The 21,810-nt window shown below is 36.5% G+C and overlaps 1 protein-coding gene across 3 annotated transcripts in view; it reads right to left on the bottom strand.

Moving 5' to 3' along the window:
- ush2a (Usher syndrome 2A (autosomal recessive, mild)) overlaps positions 1–21,810 on the bottom strand; it is a 211,267-nt gene that overhangs the window by 131,507 nt on the left and 57,950 nt on the right. For all 3 annotated transcript variants that reach the window (XM_015037369.1, XM_015037367.1, XM_015037370.1), the window contains exons 23-30: positions 21,457–21,580; positions 21,201–21,348; positions 20,127–20,408; positions 18,412–18,587; positions 18,108–18,255; positions 13,046–13,152; positions 12,150–12,273; positions 2,686–2,816 (exon numbers count right to left, since the gene is read on the bottom strand). In XM_015037369.1, the coding sequence (XP_014892855.1) occupies positions 2,686–2,816; positions 12,150–12,273; positions 13,046–13,152; positions 18,108–18,255; positions 18,412–18,587; positions 20,127–20,408; positions 21,201–21,348; positions 21,457–21,580 (1,240 nt within the window). The remainder of the gene's footprint in view (positions 1–2,685; positions 2,817–12,149; positions 12,274–13,045; positions 13,153–18,107; positions 18,256–18,411; positions 18,588–20,126; positions 20,409–21,200; positions 21,349–21,456; positions 21,581–21,810) is intronic.

Below are 21,810 nucleotides of genomic sequence, written 5' to 3'. Positions count from 1 at the left end.
CGTCTGACATCTTTACTGCTATCGCCACGCAGCTCAAGTTAACGAGACAACACAGAAGGAGTCTGTTTACCTCTTTTTGCTCACCTCTCACAAATATACAGAAACACTTGTTTAATTACTTGACTGGGAACTACTAGCTGTGAAATTATACACTCAAACCTCCCAGAAACTACTGTTAAAGTGTCCTTGAGCAAGACATTTAGAGTATAACTGCCACTCAAGTGGTTTTGTTCAATACACCAAGGTTTGATGGGTGGTTTTACTGGGAAGAGCCGCAACAGAAAACCTTGCCAGTCATTTTTGTTTTGTCAGGCAATGTATGCTATCAGTGGAGGACATTATCTGTGTTTTGAGTAAATAGCTGGTGAAAACACACTGCAATTTAGGAAAATCCAGTTGTGCTATGGTGTCATTCTCTGAGTGCGACAGCACTTGACTGATATGTGTGCTTCCTATTGGATGCCCTGGTATCCACCTCTTAATTATAAAGCACGAGTCCATAAACTCGTGGGTATTTTAAACCAAAATACCACTCCTGTGGCTTTTCATGCTGTTTTGCCCTTGCAAGTACACACAGCAAAACCAGATTTGGTCATACATTATACGAAATACAACATTTATTTTTTGCACAGACTGTTATTAAATCAGACTGAACTTTGGAATACTTTTTGATTTCTAGTTTCAGTAGAGATCATCTGTGTTCTGACAACTGTTGACAGTAATCAGGAGTTTGAATGAACTAAAATTACTATACATACCTTTACATAGCTTTACACAATCTGGGAAAGTCTAGATGATGATGTTTTGTAACCGCTGATTGATTAATTCACAGCATAATTCACAAATGAAGACACACTTGTGGATTTTAACACAATCCCTCAAATATACTGCTTCATGCAGCACAGGAGAAGACGTTTTATGCAAAATTTCCAACTGCCTCCCAAGATTTGTAATTCTAAGGTATTTTTTTCTTATGATAGCTACAACGTTTTTTTTTTTTTTACAAAAGCCAGCGAACAATTTTGTTCAGTGCACCAGTACAGTGCAAAGGCACTTCAAAGCAATATACTTTTTCTATCTGTTTCAAGACTTTTCCATCATTTGACACTAATCTCTACTCTTGCACACTGCTTTATCTCTGACAAGGGAAAGGTAATTTTTGTGCGTTCTTGTGCTTTTACATATGCATGTGTGTGGCAGCACACACATACACTTATTTATGAGCATATCACTTCCCTGTGTCATGCTAAATTACCCCCCTGCACTGCTAATCCCATTAGGCTAGCTCAACAAGCTAATAGGGGGAAGTAATGGGCCCAGCTATATGTATCTAGGGGAACACTAATAAGCCGTGACACCACTCCTACTGTTAATTACCCCAAACTAACCTAAACAAAGGAATCAACCCAGCTGGAGAAGACACACAGACATCTTGCAGTACATCCATACACACCCCAACATTACATATGTATCTACTGATAAAAACATTTTGCTAACTTATATTAAAAAGTGATGCTGCTTGGGAACCAATGTGGATGTATGTCTGTGCAAGTGTGGGCTTGTGCCATCAGTACGTGGCCTTGTGAATCTACGTGTAATCATCTCTCACTATCACTTTCATCATCAAAGTGACTGACTCTTAACCCTGCTACAAGTAGCTATACGGCTGGATTAGGAAAACGGTGATCTGCATGTATGCAAGTGTGTGTTGGTGTGTGTGCATTTGTCTGTGTGTGTGTAAGTGCCAGGGTGAAAAGCTTAATTAGTTTGCAATTGGTATTCACGCATGGTGACTGCAGGGAATGAGTTAATTGCAGTCCAATTCAAACGTTGACACACTTTCAAAGTTTTCCCCTCTCCCTGTCTCCCTGACAGAAACCAATGAGGGGCTACAGATCACATTTACTAGATGAGAGCTAGTAAAAGAGAAAAATAAGAGGAGGTGGTGGAAGAGAAAGAAAGAAAATCATGTAGAGAGAAGTGCAGGTTAGACAAAGGAGTAAAAAAAAAGGTGGAGTCAGAAAATTAGGAGGAAGAAAACAGACACAAAAAAGGACACATTTTCATAGAAAATGTGTTTAAGAGCCAAAGTGGTGTACGCTGTTATACAGTAAAAGATTATATTTTTAGCAAGTTCTGGCATTAAACCTGTACTACTCTGAAGATGTCTTTGTTTCAAAGAGATTTTTACAGTTATTTCTCTGTTGTTTCCCTGAAGGCAATAATTAAATGTGAGATTGTTGACTACCTATTGCAATTGATGTTCTAAAGAAGTTTGTTTGACGTGAACATTTTATTTAGAGTTATTGAGGCGCTTGTTGCCTGCATATACTATAACTTTTATATCTCAGTAAAACTGTACAACAGATACACCAAACAGATATTTAGAGAGACCAATAAACCGTCAGGAGGAGTACCCAGAGAGAGGCTGCACATGCACAGGGAGAACATGCAAAAGACCCTACACTAGGATTTGAAGTCATAGCCTTCTTGTTCCAACACTGCAACTAGCCGTGCCTCACTATTCCTATATATACTTAAAAAATTTAAATTTACAACTTTTAGTCCTGCTTTTATTCCTTTTTTTGTATGCTTGGAACTGCAAAAACACAGTTTATGGTAAATTCATCTGCTTATGTTTTTTAACTTTTGGTATTATGATAATAAAAAAGTAAGACATAGTACCTGAGGATCAAACAAAAAGTATGGGCGTCCATTTTTGATCTGGATGGCCAGAAACTCCTCCTGATGTCCTGGAGAGAAGGCAGACAGCAGGAGGCCGTTTGGGGACCAAGTCTTGAAACTCAGCTTAACACCTAATGCAAAATTTAATCAGAAACAAAAAGATAGAAGGACTCAATAAAAAATCAAATTTTCATACATGATATCCTAAATACCTCAACAATAAGAAAATTGTTAATACAATACAGTAATTACTGTAATAACAGCATAATAATGATTTGTGGCTGTAAAAGTGTTTTAAATTTAACCTTGAAAATAAGATGAAAAGCCCACATGCAGATATTTTACATCCTCCCTCTGAATGATTTCCTAAAATTTTAAAAGCTCTGGAGTGGAAACTAGCAATCAAGGGAAAAAAGATTTTAAAGCATACACACATTTGTAAACAGATAATTATCATGGTATGGATTACTAAATTATTTTTTATGATATTGTAAATTCCAGAGTGCAAACATTTAAGTAATGAAGTTGGACTCAATACCTCTGCACAATGCACTACTAAATTTAAAGTTAAAAAAGAAATAAATGTTTGAAAAGCTCTAAACTGAGTGTTTTCACTGTAAGACAGCTGTCTGAGATAATCCTACCACCAAGATACACATGAGGAAACTAGTCTTAGCAGACACATCTACTTTCACGCTTATACCATCTCTCACTTGTGATCTCTTTCTTTTATCTCCTGAAGACAGAGCCTTCCCTGTGTACATTATAAGATCAAAAAAGAGTTCAGATTGTGCACAGACTCAAATGTGAACGAAACTGCAGTAGGGGAACTGATAAATAGGGAAATAAAGGATATTTCCATATTTAACAACCTTAAGTAGGAAAATAGCTTTATGTTTACCAAAAGCTATGTCAGACCACTGAAGTATGCCTCTAAATGTATATTATAAGATACAGACGTAAATAGGGTAAACATTTATTTTCTTTCTACAATTATAAAATATAAGCTCCCTAAAATAAAAAGCTATTTAAGTTGCAGTCTATGTTCAGGAATACTTAGACGGTAATACATTTTATTTTTTGCATTTAACTTACATTCTGTACTTTAAGCAGATATGTGTCATTTACATTCATGACCTTGTCACAACAGAGAAGAGTGAAGTCATGACAGATACTTGACATTACATTACCCCACTTTAACCATCTCTCTCCATCACACCTTCCTGATCTTTCAATCTTTCCCATCTTTCATCCCTTTGCTTTTAACATTACTCATCTTTCTTGTGACCTTTTCATTCTCCTTTTCCTGTAGCTTCTCCCTCTTTGAATAAGCTTTCCTTTGGGCATCTTCAATTCTATCCTGTATTCAAATACACTTTCTTCTTCTAGTTCTGGTACAAACTTCCCTTACCTTTGGACATTTAAATGCTAGTGAATACCAATATGCAGACTAAAACTCTGGTTTAACTAGTTTACTAGTAAATTGGCGAGATACATATTAAGCTATGTGTTTGCTGAGGCTTTTCTGTCTGCGTATTGACTGCAGCCAGAAAAAGCAAAATGCTGCCCATACTAATGGCCTTGTCCAGATGCATTGTGGCCTGCGGTCAATGGACAGCTGTACCACTAAGGCTCTACCGAAGGATGATGGTTACTTGGAGCTGTAACCACAAACTAAAGAACGGAACCTTTTTTTTTTTCTTTTTTTTTTACTAAATTAGCCTTCTGATTTGCTCAACATGTTCCCTGTCCTCCACGTTCCCTTGGAATACCAGACAGATGAGAAAACATGGAAGTCGCCTCGAAGGGCTGAGGGACTTTTCCTGCGAGATGGATGAAAGATGAACAACAAAAATCACAACAAGTGTTAAACAGATGGAAAGTTCTTTGATTTCAACGCAGATTGTCTTTGTTTTCATCTGGAAGGATCACAGTTTTTATTTTTTTTATTTACTAAATCAGACATTGGTTTTCATGGGGTGATCTGAAAGACCTATTTTTGAACCTCACAGTGAAGATCTTTTAAAGAGGTGATTGGATGATTTCTTAAAATGTCTGAACTAATGGACTCACACTGAATTAACCCTTTCATTCATGAATTATGATCCTTTGTGTCAGGATTTTTTTTCTCCAATTTTTTAATTTTCTTAAGGCATAAAAAAGGTAGGAAAAAAAATTGTAAATTTTTATTTTTTTTTATTTCGTTTAGGAGATCCATTGTAATTTTCTCCAAATACAAAATTGTTATTTGAAAAATACATCAGTAGTATTGTTATTGTTGTTTAGGGGTTATCTGATGTCACAATAATTTATTTATTTTTTTTTACCTGCAAGAGTCGTCAGCAGTAGAAGGAGGGTCCGGGTCGGGCGGCATGCTTTGTTGTCTGTCGGCCATATTGAATTTAACAAAAATAATTTCTTGCATTTGCAGCTGATGGCCAGTAGTTGATGGTGCATTTTATGATGCATTAGTGTCCACTTCAATGGTCTGTGTGCATTTATAACATAAAAATCCACAAGAAGCACAAGAAAATGGCTTTTAGACAGCTGTCCAATCTAGTGACCACTATGCATGAAAGGGTTAAATCCTTGACGGACATGGCTTATTATTGCTTATCAAATGATAAGTTGGCACTATGATTCAATTAAATTGTTAAAATGCAATTTTAATATTCAGGTTTTTAAATTTAACAACATTTTATACAATGGATTTTACTTGACTCTATACACAGTGGGGTTTTAATTTGCTCATGACCTGTTGATTCATTTTCTTCACACATTTAATGTGTGTGAAAGGATGGATTATTGAGGTAGAAAAATTGTAATTCAGAGGGAGAATTGAGAGGGACATGAATACTTTTCTAATTGCCAGTTTCAGGGAAAAGAAATATGTAAAGCCTCAGTTGTAACCCTGTGTTTTAGATAAATAAAGTCAGCTGGGTCAAATCTGACAGGATAGGGCATTCAGCAGATAAAGTACTCTGGCCAGCTTATCTATTCTTACTCTCGCATACAAAGAGCATCATTCTCTCTGTGCATATTGTTCAGAACACTGTCCGGATAATATAAATTGATAATGAAGTGCATCAATGAAGCATCTATACGGGACATGGACCAATTATGTAATGGATTGTATGAAATGCATTTGTGTTGCATCCATTTAGGACAAAAAAACAACTATATAATGCTATGAACTGACCCACTATTGTAAGGCTGTTGACAAGTATTTTGTATTGTTTAAAACTGGGTGTGACTTTCAATACATTGACTTTTTCCTGCCCAGAACTGGTCCTTGAGTAAGCAAGTAAGACCTGCCTTGATTCTTGAAGATAAATAATCCAAGGAGGAACCAGCTGACTCAAATCTTCCTTACTTAAAACAAATGTGCATGTGAAGTTTACTAAATAAATTTACAGCACTGCTAAGAACAGATCAAGTATCATTTTCAGTTCAAAAAATAAGTGACATTGTTACTATTTTTAAGATCAATTTCATTTTATCAAAACCAGAGGTTGGTAACAAAATTATCACAGGATTGACAAATAAGGCAGGCATGAATTTCACTTGTTGAATTTAATAACAAAAAGTAATGAACGTTTTTGGTATATTCTAATTGTTGAGCTGAAACTAAGTCTGCAGTTCAGAATGTCTAGTTCATACAGATTTCCAGGTACTTTCAATAAAACAGACAAACATGCTCAGAAACTGCTATAACGAATAAATAAAGGAATATAAATGAATAAATGTCCCTGCTTGGTCTTCATAAATACATAGGAGATTATGCCAACTTTGCATTTCACTTTTCCCACTTTTTCTTCCATCTGTTGCATCGTCTTTATTCTCCTATCAAGAGCCCATTATGACAGCCCAGCTACAGGTGAGAGGAAGTCTAAAGCTGTATCTGTTCACCTGCAATCACCATCAAAACATTTTCAGACTTATGCTTTGCTTAAGTAAATCCTGCTTTATAAGCATTACATCATCTGAAAATATTACAAGACAATGTGCTGTGATGTTGGCCTTTATTTAAATGGAAGACAAATACAGATACCAATTTAGACAAATTTAGACAGCTCTACACATGTGAAGTATTCCCTGTCCTTCAGCAGCAACAGAAAGATCTTTAATCTTCTACAGCTGCATAGAGATGCACCCATCCTAAAACTTAATAGAAAATATCAATTGCACCAGTAAAGAGAAGGTGCTGAGGATGTCTGAATACAATCAAAATGTAGCAAAACCGTTGGAAATTAGACTTTAGCGGAAGCTATAAGGCAGGGTTGACAGAAAAATACTGTATCAGCTACACTCAAATATTTAGGACTGTAAAACATGGCAGTAATAAAACATATTCAGGCATAAAGGTGGCAGTAAGACAGGTAAGAGTCATTTCATATGATTTCATGGAGAGTTTTAGGGTGCCTTAAAATATTCAGTTAGTTTTATTTGCATCAAGAGACTTTACAACCAATTTATGTTTATATAAAATTTATGCATCCTCCTATGGACTGTCATTCTCCACAACCCACAGCAGAAAGAAGCAGAAAATGAAGGAATGAAGCTAAATTATCACTTGAAAACTATATTATGTGTTTCCTCTGATTCTGTTTGTTTGTTGATAAAAATTTGTTAAACAGTCTGAAGTATTTAAGTCTGGGAAAAGGCAAAAAAATGAAGAAATCTGAAGGGAAAAGTACACCGCTATATATTTTATCAGAATCAAAACATATCAGAGATAAATGCATATTACTGCATATGATAAGGTGTGTGTTTTGGGTCCCTGCATGATTCTTCGTGCTAGACAAGATGTTGGCCAAGCATGTCAAACGTACAGCATCTAGTGACACTGCTCATGCTCAGCATGACTTCCTTCAGATTTTCCCACAGGACTTGTGCTACTTCACACTGACAACCACTTTGGAGCCATCAGCAGACAAACCTGAGCAAGCACCATGACAGGTGACTGTGTTGCACATACAGTACAATCAAAAAAGCTTCTCACAAACACACAAACACTCATGCATACAACACAGTGCAACTGCACAAGCACAATGATGTTGTACAATACAAATCTTCACAGAAACACATAGCCAGACATGTTTTTACATCAATGTTTATCACTTAGGAGCTTCAAATCAACAAAAGGTTGGCTAAACATAAAATCAAGTTTTGGGTTGGCCAAACAAGAGAATAGACCTAAACTGATTCTAAACAGACAGAATGAGGAAATATTACAAACACACACAGGACAAATAGGGCTGCATGTTGAAATTAAACACCTGCACAACCAGGCCATTTTTATATACACCTTTATCTGCTAAGTCACTTTTGAGTATTTTGATTGAAGTGTTGATCATATAAGTCACATTGCAGGTGAAAAGGGGCTATAAAATGATTAATCATCACCTCGGTTTTAAAGTCTCAAAAACCTGAAAATTTAACAAGGTGTGTAGACTTTTAAGAGCCTCTGTAGATTCTTTTATGTGTCAAATCTGCAGCTCCCATCAGGTTTGGACACCCAAAGTAACTAACAATTAAAAAAATATATTAGCTGTTTATAAAGGGCTAAAAAAAAAAAAAACCTTAATCACTCCAAATGATAAAATTAAAACTTCAATCTCAGAACCATAAAGGATTACAGTAAATCACACAGTGCAAAAATGAATTTTATGTGGAGAAGAACTCAGCTGAACTGAATAAGTAAAATACGAAACAAACTTATGTAATCTTTAATCTGTTGGTTTTTTTGTGAACAACTTATAAATCTATAAGGGATAATATCCACACTTCAATTCAATTTTAATTAAGAAAGTTATGTGACTATGAATTCGGTGATCATCCAAGATGGAGTTCAGCTTTAATATTGCAAATGAGGAACATCGTTTTTTTTGTCATAACTGTGATTTGTAACATTAAGTTGTCGAAATATTGACCAATTTGCAATTATAGTTTTATTTATTAGTTCATATTGTTTCATGCCCATTGTTTCTCCTCGCTCTGTCTTAGTAAACAGCGGAGGTTGTGTGTAATCATCTACACAACATAACCTGAATAACTCCAGTCATGTTAGCTCTCTGCTGGCATTAATCAGAGCCTGGCGTATTAATGAGAGCGCGGCAGCTAGCTAATTACACCCATAGATTCTGCAGCAGCCCATTAAATATACAAATGACAGAATTAAAGAGCCCAGCCTCTTCTGATTAATCTTTAAATGGGGAAAAACTAATGATGTCTGTGCAAACTTTCCCTTCACACGTTTCTCCCCCTCTCCTCTCAACGTCAGTGCATAGCAATCAATCATATTAATTAAGGAAAAATAATTTGTATCATTTAACATTTCCCTCTTTCCTGCTCACTTGCTGCAGTACAGTGCGCTGTATTAGAGGTGTCTGGAAATTATCCAAGTCTATTTGTTCTTGCATTTATTTATTTTTCCCTTTTTTTCCCCAAAGTATTTGTGTAATGTTTCATCTAACTTCATTAACTGCTGATTGAAGAAATACATCTGGATTAGCAACAAAATATAAGCAGGACATCTTCCCCATTCCAATTAACCCACTTCATGCCTAAAATGTGAAGAATTACAAAGAGGAAGACCGAGATCCATTTCTATTTAAGTACATTATTTTACAAAGAACAGCATATGTCACTCCTAACCGAGACACACAAGGTCGTTAATTCAAATGCAACCATGAAGAGCAGGAAGTCGTACAGCAGGAATACAAATAGGTAAGATGAATGAACTAACAGGCATTTATGGAAACGGGCACTCAGAGGTTATTCATATCACAGCATGATTACATACTGTTCTGTTTCATCTAAAGTAAGATTCAGTGTGGCCAATGCTGACCTCAAGTGCCTTTTCAGGCACTAAGAAACATCTTCAAACATAAGTGAACGGGTTTAATTTATGGAAACATGCACTCCGATCGCAGTAATTGCACATGGAAAATAGCCTATTTGACCAAAAATAATTTTAGCAAAGTGACCATTAAACAACAGGTGAAAGGGTACATGTTATTAAATTTCAAATGGTAGAATTTGTTTTACTTTAAATAGGATTTACCATGCACAATATTGACCCTGCTCAAGGATGAATCCTTAACATGTTTTGGAAATAAAACTACACGCATTAAGAACTAGTAGAGACAACAAATGAATAACATCTGTTGTCTCTACATATGTAGAGACAACAGTGTTGACAGAGAAGGATTTTGATTTTTCTACTTCAGAGTCCACAAACAATTCAAAGGGACCAAATGCTACTGGTGGAGCCACTGCTTCAAGGCTTACAAAAGTGCATTTAAATTAGAAAAATTAATTGAAAATAGAAGTTTAACTTGCAAAGATTAATAATGTAATGAAAGGTCAACGCAAAAGACACAAAACTACAGCAATTTAGTAATTATAAAAAAAAGTTACAGTTGTATAGTTATCATTGCTGGAGTTACAAGGTTTCCACGAGATATCAACGATTGACGAATCTCTCCTCTGTGATCAATTGACTCTCAAGGGGGCCTTACACTGCATTACATTCATAATCCAATTTGGCTTTGATTTGTTCGCTCTTCCGTGCGCTTCTATGGGAATAATTGTCTGCAGATGATGCTATTAGTATTGACGGTTGTAAAAGGGCGACGGTTTGAGGACTGCCGACACATTGATGGTCCAGAATAGATCCGGTCTGAAAGTGATTGTCTGATCCATTACCCTTTATGAAGGAGGAGACTGGAGGGGGCAAAGAAGCATGTCTCAATAACAAAAATCATCATCAGTTTGTTGGCAGTGTTCAAAGAAACTGTTTACCTTAGTTCCATAAGGACAAGGAAGAGATCAAAAATGTAATTTGTTGATCTGGGATTAAATCAAGCGTGCCGAACGACAACCGGGTGAAGTGGAGAAACACGGCAGAATAGTCATTTAGTGTCTAAAATGGAAAATAAATGTATTTCCAATAGACAAAACAATATGTCTACAAAAATCTAAATTTAATCATGGATTCTTCAGCATAAACAAATATTAAAATTACTTGCAGACAGTGCAAATTATGTTTACAATTAATATAGATATTAATTGCTGAAAAATACTTGTTTTAATTAAAAACATGTTTTATGGATGATTTTGTGGACATCAATAACAACTTTCTCTTTTAGAGGATTATAAATAAATAAATGGCAATGGAACAAGAACATTATCACTTGGTTTCAAAGAGTCTTATTGCCCAATGATCCAATTTCAATTTTTGACATTTAATACGGTTTTAATGTTATCACATAACTTAAACCTTAAAATGTATCTTATATCTCTCTTTGCAGAGACAAATATAACTGGTGATACTTAGTTTGTACAAAAGAGGGAGGCAATCTCAAGTGGCATCAAAGAGCTTTGCATGCTCAAATCCTACTGATTAGTATCAGCAGTCATTAATTATGAGCGTCAGACTGGGTGATGTTCTCAGATGAAGCAGAACATGTTTGGCTGTGCAGCTCAACCCTCTAATGATGCTGGTAAACAGAAAGATAATTGTCCTTTAAGATTGACTGGGGAAGTCATTCTAAAGGAATGTATGACAGAAGTTGCTCTGTAAAGACCTGAACATAAAAATACATGTATGTGTATGCAACCGTACTCGCAATCTAAAGAACACCAAAATGGTTTTAAAGAGGCGGTATTTTGTACTTTTCAAGGCACACAGTGGCATTTTATACCACAGTTAATTAAGTAGCTTCAGTTGCCATAAAAATGCTGTGTACATCAAACACGACTGAAAATAAATTGGACTTCATAATTTGACATCTTGAAATTGGCCTTGGTCTCTTTAAGAAGCTCCTTCTCTTTCCAACATGCTGCTTTCAGCACGATGCCACAACAAAGCTTCTCATAATACTATAACAGTACTAAGCAGTGTTGGACTGAGACGTGGTTTCTTTGATAAGCTCGACAGACTTGCAGTTACACCAGGTGTTGCTGCTGCCGTTAGTCTGGTGGAGCTGTGTGGGGGCAAAACATCGTCTGGGAATTGCAGCTCCAAGGAGAAGCTTTGGGTAAATAGGTGGAGCACTGTGAGAGCGAGGGCTTCTGCACACCGAGTGGCTGCCACAGGAAATTCAAACATTCCTTAACCATGCATGAAAGAATCAAAGCAAACACTCCAGGTATGTTTTTGATGAAGAAATGACATTAAAACAATATAGGAGGCTCAAAAAAGTCTATACCCCCCTATAAATTTTTCTTATCATTAAGACTTAAAACCGGACAGAAAACACAAAGAGTAACTCAGGACAAATTGAGGACAATCAGTGCAGAAAAATTTCATTATTTTTGTTCAACCAATGCATGTGTGGATTTGTACTGCGTCCAACAAATTAAAACATCCAAAAGGTTTCTAAATCTCTTAAGACTGGATAGTTTAAAAATAAATCTCACTAAAGATTTGGCAAAATAATTTAGACGTAATTCCTTACCTGTAAAGTCAGCGTTGGTGGGAAGAGTATTACTGGGAAACTCGTAATAACCATTCCCTGGAAATCTAGTTCCTCTGATAACTGATTCTAGTGGGTCAGAGAGCGATATGTCTGTTCTCTCCACCTGTAAAAGAGAAAAGTATTAATGTAATATATTGTGTAAAATGTTTTTTGAACTCTGTAAAGAAATGTGGGCCAACATGTGACTAATGAGAATGACAGTTATGAAAAACAACTGATGGCAGCTGCTGCCAACAAGCTCTCACTCACAGACTTAGAGGATGCCGGACTTTCCACACATGCCAGGTTATTCTGAATAGCTTCTTCTAAATTAAATCAGGATTTGAGAACTGTTGTCTGTATTTCCTCAGATTATCTTTCTCCAATATAAAACTTTGGATAATCTGAAACATTTAAGTGTAAAAAAAAAAATAATAATAATAAAAAAGACCAAGTAATAAAATAACTGAAAGATCATTGAGAGTTTAGACGTATAAATAAGGAATTCCTTGTAATAAGTTTATTTTCAAGTGGATTAAAATCTCTGACCATTAAAAGGTGACCATGTGGTTCTACTAAGCATGTAGAACAATTCCTAGCACACCTGCCTTCGGATGTGAAATGCGTCACTCAAAACAATAAATGTCAATCATTACAATAAACAGATTATCATTAAAGTTATTTGAGACTTTCTCTGAACTCTGCACTAATTTAACAACACATAGGAAAAGAACGTCTAATGAGAATCTGTGTCATTAATCTCTGCAGGAACTATTTACAATGTCTTACTGTAGACCAAAGAGGTGAAAAAATCCATTTACATTTCTTATCAGCAAATAACCAAATAAATAAAGCATCTGGTAACTTTTAAATAAACTGTAAACCAGTTATTTTACCTGATAAAGAGGGCTTGGGCCATTAAGTTGACCTGGAGGATCCCAGTCTATCTGAATGGTGGTTTCATTTACAGGATGTAATCGAGGTGAAGACAATCCTGTAGGCACTGAAAAAAGAAGTGGGAGAAAAGATAAATCATGCAAAATGTACATTAATAATGTGAGATCAAAATGTATTTCTGTTTGCCTTTTTCCTCCATCGATAGATGACTTAAGCCAGAGCCGGATTAGAAAGCCTGTAAACTTTATGTAGGTTAAATGGTCTGTGTAAAAAACGATGTTAAGATGCAAAATATGCAATGGGACAAAGGTGGACATGTGTATATGTTTGCTTAAGGAAGTTATTGAAAATAAAAAGTAAAAAACAATAATAATAATGTGAGATCAAATGGCATTTTGTTTGGATGATTCAGTTCCTGTCCCTCAAACAGCATTTTTAAGCAAAATTTTATTTAAATTCGAAAACATTCTGACAAACTTTGCTGTTGTAGTTAACCAAAAATGTTTGCCATTCAATTTTAATTAATCATGACGTTTAAATTGATTGTATTTCCCTCACATAGTCCAGCATTGACAAAAATCCTGCTTTCATGCATGAAGCATCCATTTAATTTTCCCCCTTCACTTTAAATGTTAAATTAAATGTCCCTTTGAAACATAGCAGGCCGAACACAAGCCATAATTTTATCGTGTATCATAAATAAATCAGCTGCAGACTGACTGATATAGGGAGAGGTAGAATAATGGAGAGAGAAACATGTCATGTCATAGACTGGTATAGGGGTGGGATGGATGTGTGTACATTAAGTGTCATTCCATCACTGTGTTTCAGTGTTCGTTTCAGTAATTGTTTAAATGGCCTGTGGTGAGAGTAAATTAGCTCTGTGTGACACATGTGGACCATCGTTGGTGTGAGTGGTAATAGAGCACTTAAAAGGGAAGTGGATAGCTCGTTTTAGACACCTAATCTAGGCACATCCAGCTATAAATTACTGCAAACCAATAGCGAACCAGTCCATTGATATGGAGCTATGGCAATAGACAATATAGATGTGGCAACAGGCAGCTTGCTCAGAACAGTAGAGAGCAGATTTTCTTTTCGTAAAGGTAAAAACTCTACGCAACATCAATAAAAGCTAGAAGTTAGTGTTTAATAGAACATGAAGTTCAGCTTTAAAGAATTAAAACCAACAGTTTTTGTTCATAAGATAATAGCTGTTGGACAAGTGGTTCAATAGAAGGCAAAAGTCTAGCTTTAATATTAAATATGTGCCATTCTACTACTTCACCAGAGAGACCCTAACACACACAAAACCATTTAGGCAGAGAAGGTGAGGATGATGATGAACCAGTAAAACAGAGCAACGTTAGCTTTGCTGACCTGGATCTCACTTCTGTTATTTTACTTTGTATCAGATTTGCTGGCCATCTTAGGGTTTAAGGTCCAATTTTAGGCAACATAATTGGCCTTATGCTTTTTTCCCATGTCAATGAACACAGGAATCACACCAACAGGAAATAAATTTGTGCAAGTGGAGGCATATAATTAAGTGAAGGATTTATATTGATCATATCAGATCACAAATCTTTGTGTTTTCCAAGTCAATCGTCTAATAACGTGTTACAAAATGATGATGCAATATTAGCTATATTTCTGCTGACGTTTCTTGAGTGTCAGCTTTTGCAGAAATTGACTGCAAGCACAACACCCAAGATTCAGTTGTCAACTTTAAAACAATCAAGACTTCACTGCTCACTGATTCAAAGTAGGGATGCACACCATAGGATAATAAAGTACCAAATGACAGCAGAGTTAAATTGCCAAACTACAACAGAGATATGCTCGCTGTATATATATATATATATATATATATATATATATATATATATGTATGTATAGTCATTTATAATGCTATTATATATCCTTGCTGGTCAACTAAAATTTTCCTCAGTACTATGGTACTAACATTTTGATGAAACTCACTTGTCTTCCCATGAGTTAACTAAAACACCTGCAGTAAGCTAGCAGTTCACCTGAAAGCTTAATTTTAGTTGTCAACATGGTAATGAACCAGTTAAATCACGGAAAGGCTCCCATGAGCAAATGTCCAGGCGTGTTGGTGTGTTTCCTGTTTTTACAGTGGCTGCCATGTCTTAATAGGCTCTTAGCAGACAGCTACACCATGCACATAAGTACACCACTTATTGACATTGTGATCCCTTGCCTTGCATATTTCTTTTCTCAGGAAGGGCCTCAGGCCAATTATGCATAAATCAATAAAGTTCCTGTTCTGTTGAGTGGTGTTACAACGTAAGCGTGTATGTGTGTATGTCTCTCTGTGTGCATGTCTTGTAGAACAAGCAGTTATGGATGTAGGATACATAAAACATCACAATCAGTCCCTGATTAGCCACTTACTTTACAATGTGATCAATAACTTTGCAGGGAGACACACACACCATCGAAACCATGGCAAATGCATCAACACACATCGACGGAGATCTCCTTCCTTGTCTCATTATGTCCGCCACCATGTGCGCTCAAACATTTAGTCGTGTGCTTCGGTGTAATTCCAGCGGTTTCACAGATGTCGTCTCCTCACTTACAGCAGATGGTAGCTGACTCTAATGGTCCAGGCTTATGTAAGGGACATTTATCAGTGCATCTGCAGCATGCTCGAGCACGTCTTACCAGACACACAACTCAACGAGAGGATCAATCTCACCAGAACAAGATTTTGTTTCAGGAGATCTCACAGTGCTAAAATGACAAAACTTTCAAGCAACTTACAGTTGTATATAGAAACCTAAATATTATATTTCGACACTTGCTTAACGTTTCATAATCCAATATTGTTCATATAAGTAATAAATTAAATTTCACACTGATTTGGCTTTAATTTAAGAGCTAAAATATAAGATATGAGGTACCATGACATCTGCTATAACAATGTCCAAACACCCAGAGAAGAAGCACATGGTATATAGACTATTATGATAAAAGACAGTAACAAATAAGAAAGCAAACTCTACCGAACAGCATGCCATTATCATTTCTTACAGTGGAATCGAGGGACATCTTTGGCGTAAGATGAAAGAAAACTGTGGCAACAGATGTGGCTGTTAAAAATACATTGAATGAGTCAACTGGGTACAATATGCCATATTGAATTGTACAGTATTACAGTCAAGAGAAGTCTTTGGAAATCGCTTGAAATAAACACTGTCACTGTGTCAACAGATGTAGCCATTAAAAATACATTTAAACAGCCGACCAATTACAAAGCAAGACATCTTTCATTGCTCTACACATGAGGGATGACTACTGGAGCAACACAGAAATATTTGCAGTCTAGCTCTTAAACGTGTTCAAAGGTTGAAATCTCAAAGCAAGTATTTTCTTTCATCATTTTTGCATCCATTGTGTGTTTACCTGAAACTGTTGTCTTTGTTGAAAAGACAGCACAATGAGAAAGCTTAGAAATCCTAAGATAACAGATGGATGTGTGTGTGTCGTGCGGACAAGTTCTCATACTGCCATTTGCTATCAGTGAATAAGACAAATAAAGCCAGAATTAACATGTGAACTGCATAAAAATGGAGGATGTTGTTGCAGATTATAGATGGACAATCTAATGAAGTTACTAAAAACAATCTTACGTCTGTCTGCGTCGATTCTGGAACCATCTAAATGCTGTTCGGGCTATTAATCTACGGAGAAGAACCAGAGAGACAAAGTATGTGTGTTTCTCTAACTCTGTGTGTGTCTGATTCATGACCAGCAGGAAGTGTGTGCTACGCCACATTTTTCTCTTTGTAATTAACAGTAAATTGTTTTTACTGCTGGCACCATAATATCCCCTCTGGTTAGCATGACCAATGCTGTCACTGCTCAAGCATGCAATGACTGACTGCTCTTCTTAATGTGCTTGAGTGTGCTGATAAGAAGCTTTGTTGCACTACATGATATCATTACTATATAACATGAAATACTTTTGTTGATGTCAATATTTACTTTTTGAACTGCTATGTATTTGTGTTTTTTGTTTGCCATATTTAAATTTGTTTGCACCCCAGTCAAGCTCATTCTGCATGAAGTTGGCAAGCTTCTCTGGTATTATGTGCCTTTAAAGTTCCTCCCACTGTTATAACACATCCTTAAGTGATTCGCTAATGATGGAAAAAACAAGAATTACATACTGTTGGATATTGGATTCACTAGACATATGTGACAATACTGAATGTTTAAAAACTGAGTTAGCTGTAGATTCAGCCAAAAATATCAACTGATCTAACAAAACTCTGTGAAAGGTGATATCAAATTGAAAAGTGTTGCAAGTCGGTTGGCAGATTGGTTGTTTTAGTCCAATCTGAAGTGTGAGGAGGTGGAGAAGTTTGATCATTTTGCAGATTATCTGTTTCATATTACACCGTCACAAAATAGTGACAGTATTAATAAATATGTAGAAATCATACTTTTAAAGTAGCATACTACTGATTTAAAATAAATTTGACTTTGTAATGTGATGCCTTAAATTGGGCCTCTGTCTCTTTAAGAGGCTCCTATTCTTTCCAGTTCTACACCTTCAAAACATCTTCACAACAATGTTTCTCATGATGCCGTTAACTTTTAGAAGCGTTGGACTGAAAAATAGTTTGTACTAAAAACTCAGCAGGTGTTTTCTAACTGCTGCTGCCGCTCGTCTGGAGGAGCTGAGTGAGAGAGGTTAGCTCTGTGAGGCAGAAGCATCAACTGGAAACTGCAGCTCCATTGAAGAGTTTTAAGGAAATATGCAGCACCAAGCGTTTAGGCACCCCCAAATGGCTGCCACAGGAGATTCCTCAAACATGAATGAAAGAGTCAAAGCAGAACTCCAGTTATGTTTTTTTTTTGTTTTTTTTATGAGGGAATCACATTATAACATGAAATAAAGCTCAGAAAAGTTTATTTTACATAATAGCCCCCTTTAAAGGCCCATCTTTTCCTTTAGGAAGGCATGAACCCTTAAGTATGCATCAGAAAATATAACTGAGCTTGTGTCAAGACATCTTGTTGTTGTACCTGCTGGTAAGGTCCGTCCCGTGCTTGGCAGACTCGTAATGCAGCCCATTCTTGTGCACAGTGTGACCGTGAAGTTGTAAGTGTGGTATGGCTTCAGTCCTTCTACTATGTGAACAGGCCGTGATGATGCTTCCATCCTATGCAAGACCTGAAAACAGGATAAATATTTAGAATCAAAAGATCATTCATAATGACAGCTAATAGAATAACCATTCAAAAAAAACTTTATATTCTTATTTTTACATTTGGACTAAAAAGGTGTGTGTAAACCATCATATCTAATATTTTTCATTGAAGAGCTCACCTGACTTACGACTGGAGGAGCATAGGGGTTGGTGGTTTGCTCAGTTATTAAGCTGACTCTGTACTCTGTGACTTGTCCCCTAGCAATGATGCCGTAGCCCTCAGTAGTGTTCCACGTTACGCTGAGGGTGGAGGATGACAGTGCAGACACATCTGGAGGAGCCACAAACTCAGGGGCTGAAAATGGACACAATAACATTTCAACCATAAGTTGCAGCAAAGCAGCAGGAAAAGTAGGGAAGAAAAACACAGAAACCAAACATCTCATATTCTCTATCTTAGCTCTGGAAAAAAAATTAAAAGATAACTTAAAAGTATCAGTTTCTCTGATTTTACGTTTCATAATTATATGTTTGAGTAAAATTAAAATTAGATTCTGAAAATCCAAGCAAAAATGTATTTATTTGCAGAAAAAGAGAAATGATCCAAAATAATGACCTCAAATAACGCGAAGAAGACAAGTTCATATTCATTTAGAAACAACAATACTAATGTTTTAACTCAGAAAGAGTTCAGAAATCAATATTTGGGGGAATAACCAGGAGGTTTTCAATGGGGATCAGTGCAGTGGACTCTTAAGTTTTTCCAGAGCAGTTCTATTAATATTTTATAGTTTAAATAGGACATCACATTATCTTTTCTCTTTAAAACTGAAAATTCAGTAATTTCATTATATATACAACATGAGAACTTTCTAGCAAAGATAACATGGACAAATCATTCTTATGTGAACTCAGTGGTTTTGAGTATTGTGCAATTCTACGGTTGCGATAACCACAATTACACGACAGATTAGAGAGGGAAATTCTTTATTTCACCACTGATGGCATCAAACTGTGAAATATGCTATGAAATGTGATTTATGGTCAACATAACCACTGTCATATCTCTGCCATCCACCCTGCGTATGTATGTGCTAAATCCCTGACACACATTTCACATCTGAAATCGTGTTATCATATGCTTGTTATCCAGACACACAGCTGAGAGTGATGTTGGAGGCAATCATTTAGTCCTAATGAGCCATATCATCTCTTTGAAATTCAAATACCTTAATGAGTTCCCCCTCCCCCACATGCACTTTTTATTTCCCTTTCCATTTTTTTCAATCAATCTGACAGTTACCCTTCTTTCCTTTTCTTTTTGTCTTTTTTTTAAAATTTCTTAACTATTACCTTATTTCATTCTGTAAGCAGATGACTTCTCCATAGTTGACACCTACTGATGCATATCTAGTGGAAATTTCTCATGGTCTGGCTTCTTTCTGAGTTGTTACATTAAGGTGGTGTAAAGAAGAGACTCCCATTGGAGAATTTATTTCTTATCTGGTCCAGGAATATTTTCTCACACTGTGCTTTCTCACAAATCAGCGAGTGTTCATGACCTTCTTCTGTCAAGAGAGAAACTTCTGCTTGGACATATTTCCAACTTGTAGAGTCTATACAAAGTCATCCATCATCACAAGGTCAAACTTGATGCCAACATATTACTCAGATCAGTACTGAGCTAACACTTAGCTGGTAGTTTTACCTGCTGAGGTAAAGAAACTCTTAGCAGTTGTAATGAGGAGGATTTTAACACCATTTATGGAAAGGTGTTAACCATTTATGGAATACGTAAAACACGTCTATTTTACATATTGCTCTGTTATGTCTACACAGAGAAAGAGAGCATATTGAGCTCCAATATTAGAAAGTTACAGCAGTGGATACGAACCTCCCTCCAAGGTGTGTGCTGTGGTCCATTCTGATGTGACATTTCCAGCACTGTTGATGCTTACAACTCTTAGTTGATAGGCTGAAAATGCCTGCAGACCCTCTATAATGGTACTACTTTCAGGAGGGGACAACGTAGTCGTTTTGGTTGGATTTTGTTCTGGGAGTGCGCTTGGATCCAGCCAACCAGAGCTGGAGAAAACTCTTGTCTCGAAGGTAAATGCTGAGACGTTCTTTGACTCCAGGGGTCCACGGAGAAAGAGCTCATACTTGGTGATAACACCTGTGCCAGGAATAAAGAAAAATCAAATCAGTATATTAAACATTAGTAATAATGATGCCATGCCTCCAAAAACTAAGATCCTAGTTTCTATGCTGCCTGGACAGACACAAGACGATCACACAGCAACAATCTTCAGTCAGAGGATACTTCATTACAAAACTGTCTGCTAACCAGAGACCCTTGCTGTCCAACGCCATCCACTAGTTTTGAAGATACTTTAGATTCTTGGATGATAAAAAAACTACTTTTATTCTTCTCCATTCACACCATCTTAACCAGTAAAATTTCAAGGCTGGCAAAGACAAATAGTACTGAGTCTGGCTCAGGGAAATAAAAGAGAGACAACTTGTTTTTAAACCAATAATAGAAAAAGGTGCAACAATAAAACAACTAATGTGAGTTCAGGGCGCAGTAGGGAGGGATATGATCAATAAGAGCAAAAAGACAAGAGATGAAAACAAGGAGAAACTCAGGTTTTACAGCTTTGTTTGACACTTACCCTTAAAGCTACTACAAAGCTCTCTGGATTTACCAAAGACACTCTCAGTTCAGTGTGTGTGTTGCGAGTGTGTGGGAGTTTATGTGTTTGTGTTGTTCCTATTCAGTGTGAACAAAGAATGCAAACATCCCTATTACTGGATAAGTGCTTGTGTTTCCTGAAATTACACAGGTTTTTTTTTTTTTTTACAGTTGTTCACAGTGACAGACAATGTTTGGGGTTGTTCTGTATTCTGTAGAAAAAAAATAAAGGAACTCAATACAAAGTAAGCACAGAAAGACATGGAAGTATACCATTGGGCTGACTTGGAGGAACCCAAGAAGCATGCAGTGTATGAGGTCCAGTAGCAGTGATGTTGGGAGCAGACTGGTTTTGTGGTGGTGCAGTGGCTGTCAGAAAATACAGTGGAGGGCTGGAGGTGCAGCCCCCAGAAGAGCAGGCCTGGAGATTAGAACAAAACCTTATTTTAATTTTAGGAGAAACAATGCTCAAGTTATGGCCAGATTTAAATAATTAAAGATATTGCACATTGTTCCTGGGGGTACCTACCTCCAGTGTTACAGAGTACTGTATGAAGGCCTTTAAATCGCTTGCCACAGCCTCTGTAGATAAACCTGTGTAGTGAATAACCGGCTCTGCTTTGTCAGATGACTCCACTGATGATAGCACAAACCTAAAAAGCACAATTAAAGAAGATATAATCCAGTTTCGCATTTAGTTTTATTATTATATGGTGGTATTCTGTTAAATTCAAGTGCAATGGTGGCCAAATGGGCAGCTGAGAATATAAGTAGAATATTTAAGCTGCACAGACACCAAGTAAACATGTAGACCACATGTGTCAAACTCAAGGCCCGCGGGCCACATGTGGCCCGCCCCAGTATTTTATAGGCCGATGATTGA

The sequence above is a fragment of the Poecilia latipinna genome, unplaced genomic scaffold (assembly GCF_001443285.1).
Source record: "Poecilia latipinna isolate Pla-1442-1.1 unplaced genomic scaffold, P_latipinna-1.0 Scaffold402, whole genome shotgun sequence".
In the NCBI taxonomy this organism is placed as follows: domain Eukaryota; kingdom Metazoa; phylum Chordata; class Actinopteri; order Cyprinodontiformes; family Poeciliidae; genus Poecilia; species Poecilia latipinna.
Note: the sequence above shows the minus strand (reverse complement) of the source record. Positions and strands in the feature narration are given on the sequence as shown.